The sequence below is a fragment of the Cariama cristata genome, unplaced genomic scaffold (genome assembly GCF_000690535.1).
Source record: "Cariama cristata isolate BGI_N322 unplaced genomic scaffold, ASM69053v1 scaffold36609, whole genome shotgun sequence".
NCBI classification, from domain to species: Eukaryota; Metazoa; Chordata; class Aves; order Cariamiformes; family Cariamidae; genus Cariama; species Cariama cristata.
The window spans coordinates 10,476-14,867 of NW_009635838.1; the positions used below are offsets into that span (position 1 = coordinate 10,476).

At 34.8% G+C, this 4,392-nt stretch overlaps 1 protein-coding gene across 1 annotated transcript in view; it reads left to right on the forward strand.

Annotated features, from left to right (window-relative positions):
* The window catches only part of DTHD1 (death domain containing 1), a gene marked incomplete at its 3' end in the record, with an annotated part of 12,591 nt that extends 8,562 nt beyond the window's left edge, over positions 1 to 4,029 (forward strand). Inside the window, 6 exon segments of the mRNA XM_009707691.1 lie at positions 1,210 to 1,374; positions 1,940 to 2,229; positions 3,529 to 3,777; positions 3,881 to 3,922; positions 3,925 to 3,953; positions 3,956 to 4,029. Coding sequence (XP_009705993.1) covers positions 1,210 to 1,374; positions 1,940 to 2,229; positions 3,529 to 3,777; positions 3,881 to 3,922; positions 3,925 to 3,953; positions 3,956 to 4,029 — 849 coding nt within the window.
* Between the last annotated feature and the right edge of the window lie 363 nt (positions 4,030 to 4,392).

Below are 4,392 nucleotides of genomic sequence, written 5' to 3' on the forward strand. Positions count from 1 at the left end.
CTGTGCTAAACATTGTCTTTTTCAAAATTCACCTACATGCCAAGATTATGATTGACTTGAAAATGGGAAAGGTATAGATCAAGAAGGCAGACAATGTTCTAGCTTTCCATTTCTGAAAAACTTCTCAGATGGTGTTTTAAAGAGCTCTACATTCACACTAGTCTCTTAGACTAGACATCGATCTTCATCACAAACTTCAGGTTTGGGAATGGTGCCCATGTCAGTTTACAGGATATTAAAATTTCATTCCCTTGTGATTGAAATGTACATTTCCTTGTGAATGTGAAGCATTTCATTGTGTGGCAGTACCCTCATGGCATCTGTCTGTTCTTAATACCAGTCTAAATGGCACTTTAGATTCTCAGTCATAGCACATTCATTAAAAGACCATGGCTTGATTGCTTATTTCTATACAAATTCCTTAGAAAATTATGCCAACATTTGCACATAGGCTGAGGCTGTATCCTTGAGAAATGCTTAGGCGGTCCTGTCTGAAGTATTTTCTTTTCTGGATTGTACATAGGGTGTGCATTTGAGATGAATGGGTTATTCACGTCTGGTTTTTAAAAACTGATAAGGAGAGGTGTGTGACAGAGAACAGTTATGGACTTCTGTAAAAAAACCTCATGTTTCATTCATTAGAATAAATTAGCCAGAGCAAGTCATGTCACAGTTGCTTGATTCTGAGTGTGATATCAAAGTAATCACCTGATTTGAAGAGAAGCTACTTTTATTTTCTCTGTTGAAAGAGATAATGGATAGCAGTCATGTCTTATTTTCTAAATTTCTTTGTGGTTATTGAGTAATATTTGCTTCTGGAACAAAAGGTGGTTGGTTTTTTTTTTTTCAGATATCTGTTTCCAGAGAATATAAATCTTGATGAATGACTCAAAAACAATCCATAATAATTACTGTGCATGATATTAAAGAATAGATTAAACTAGATTCATTTAAATAGAAACCTTTGTTTTTCTTTTTTTAAAATCTCTTTCTGAAGAACTGAAAAAAAAAATAAACAAACAAACACAAACATGTCTTAACAATTATATCACTTACGTACTCCGGAGTATAGTTCCAGATGTAGATTTTCAGCAAGGTGGGAAAAACACATGTAGTCATCAAGGAAAGCAGAGCTACAAATACAAGCTTACTCTTTCTGCAGGATCTATTTTTCATTATATTTTTTCCTATAATTCCTTGGCTTTCCAGGGCTGTGAGTACTTCTGTGAGAAAAAATGGGGAGAATCTCAGTGATACTTTGAAATTATTAGGTCACAGAAACAAAGAAGAAGGGTGGAAGGTGTTTGATAATGTTATTATCCAGAATGCACAGAATGGGCTTGTATCATTTGAACTAAATGATCATTTAGAAAGGTAATGTATGAATAACTTAATAATATTTTATTTACCAAAATATTTACTTCCAAGTATACAGATCAATGTAAATTAGTACAGTTAAGAAATCATCCACTGTTAATTATTAACTTGCCAACATCTCTTTCTTCTACCTTGCAGTATAAGATCATTTAGATTTGTTACTCATAATTACAGAAAATACAAATTTGTTTAAATATTTTTTCATCTATAGACTGCACACAATGTAATATATACAAAACTTGAAACAGGAAATGCAGGTTTAATCCTAATTTGAAAATGTGATTTAACTACCTAACTACAAAACTATATTTTTTGGAATTTCTTATTAGGAAATATTCTCTTATTTCGTATGTATTTGAATTCATAGATACAGAGTCAATATACTTTACAGAAGTAGGCAAATTTTCACCCTTTAATGCCTTGGAGACAAGAGTGAAAAGGAGGTAGCAAAAGGTCCATTGAAGACTGAGCCCTGTATTATTTTGCATAGTACATTTTTAGCAGTTGATAAAATTATTTAAGATAGAGCTATTTATTTTCATACCTTTTTTTTTTAATACAGGTTTGTGGTCATTCGCCTTTCATTCCTTTTGGAAAACACATACCTTCTCCTCTTTGTTCAGGCTCTGGAAGAAGCTCTTTGTAGCACAATGGCTAATGTGGTACTGTATCGGAAAAGAGAAAACCCATATAATATAGTAGTTTTGCTATCTGCATCCAAAGAATTGACCTGCAAACTTCAAAATCTCCATGAGGAGGGCTACTTTGGTCCCCCAGAACCTACGCAGCAGTTCCCATTAAGAGAAGGAGAGCAGATTCATTTTAGATTTAGAGGAAATATTTTTGCCTCAGGTAAGTTAATTAATTCATGCATCTGGATGCACATTATCAATCACCTCAGCTCTTCAGAAATACTGTATGTGAGCATCAGTAGATTGTGGTTAGTCACAGCACATTTAGTTATTTCAGTCTTTTATTTCTTGTAAGTGGTAGGTGCATGGAACTACATGGGAAACTGCTCCAACTGAAAAATAAAATGTGCTAGTTGAACAAGATCCTGACCAACCTGCTCTAGGTGACACTGCTTTGAGCAAGGGGGGTTGGACAAGATGATTTTCAGAGATCTCTTCCAACGTCTGACATTCTGTGAAACCTGGTCCCTCAGCAATAGCTGGTATTTTATCTTTTATTTCAAAAGGTCAGGATTCCATCAATGGCTTTGTAATATAAAGAACATTTGATAGGAATTTAACAGATTCCAAACAAAAAGAAACAGTCTGCTATTTTATCTGTGTAAATTCACCTAAAGCGAGCAAGATTAAACACTGACATCAAGGGCGAAATGTTGCTTTTTGTGAGTTGCAGCATGAATTGAGGTGATGAGAGAGAGTTGTTATGCCATTTCCATTAGCAGCCTTGAAAATTCCATGCAGTGACTGCCACCATTCAGAGATTTGCTTAAAAGGTAAAGAGATAAGAAGCCTTAGAAAAGTTTTCACCCAAAATTACATATAGTCTCTTTCGTCAGTTTTGGAAAGAACGTATAAATATCTGTTTGGCCCTCTGAATATTTTGTACATAAACTCTCCCAATGAAAACTCCATTTACCCTAAAGAAAGGATTATTCTTCAAAAAGAGATGTCTCCAGCCCACAAGGAATGCATGTTCATATATGCAAATGATAGTGTATATAGATGTATCGATTAAAGAGGAATTACAAATCCTAAAAATGCACCTACTTCTCTGCCTCCATTCATTTTCTTGTTACAGATAGACAGATATCCATCCTGAATAACCAGAAAGCATACGCTTCTAATTCCACTCACAACACCATTTTATTTTTATTTCTCTCTGTGTTATGTGCTTTATCCCCTTCCATGTTCCTTACTTTTCAACTTGCAGCACAGCCTTCACCACTTATTCCTTATGCCAACAATTCAGGGGCTAAGACAGCTAACTGTGAAGACATTTCAACTACTGAAACAGGCTGGCAGGAATGTTCAAACCTCGGATGTTTAGTATTAACAATGATAAAGAACAACAAAATGTTATGTGATTAGCTCTATTTGACTCACCCTAATGAATTATTTTAGGTGCCACACATCTAAATACAGTGTAATTTTTTTTATTATTATTTTGTATGCACTACAGAGAATGGAAAAGATTTTGGAAAAGTCTACAGGCTGATTTTTCATTCACAAAGAAAACCTAGGCTGGAGCTTCAAATTAAAGAAGTGGATGAATTTGGTAACCACAGTTCACCTCATTACAAAGGAACAGCAGTGTTTTATAAAATTACCAGAGAGATGATAACCAAGAAATGGGAACAACCCTTGCCAAATGGTGAATATCAACACCAGTCTCCATTGTGTAAATTAGCGCTAACGTTACCAAAGGTGGGTTTCTCACTTGATAATGTTAGAGATCTTTCCCTTTTTCCCTTAACACATATTTATTAGGCAAAAGGATCTTGATATGATTTTTGCTTTACATATTCACACAGAAGTCACTGATGGAGCAGTTCTGATCCATCAGCAATGTACAAATGCCCTCAGAATTTTTCTTGGCAGATAAGAAGGACCCTCATCCAAGCATGATCATGGAAAAAAAATGTTTAGCAGAAGTTTCTCACCAATTTGCTCTCCCCAAATGGTATGACCCCTTATTTAAGTTTCAGTTATATACTTCCTGTATGCTTATCTTGGGAGTGCAGAATTGCGAATTGTAGGAGCATTAAGTGGTTCACGTAACCTATCTTTCTCCTGTCACCTGATTCTCCTATTATGCCTGATAAACCTCTGCAGTACAGCCATCTGGACAATTATCTCCATCTCTGTTGAAAGCTATTCCTACATAATTAATCTTTAATATTCCTGCAATGAAATCTCATTGTAATCTTTTCAAAGAACCTAGGTATCAGCGCCCTGTATTGTACAGAATGCTTCTGCTAGACTACTGTTATCAAATTTGCATACATTTTAATATAAAAAATGTGTACAGTAACACTTGGTCTAA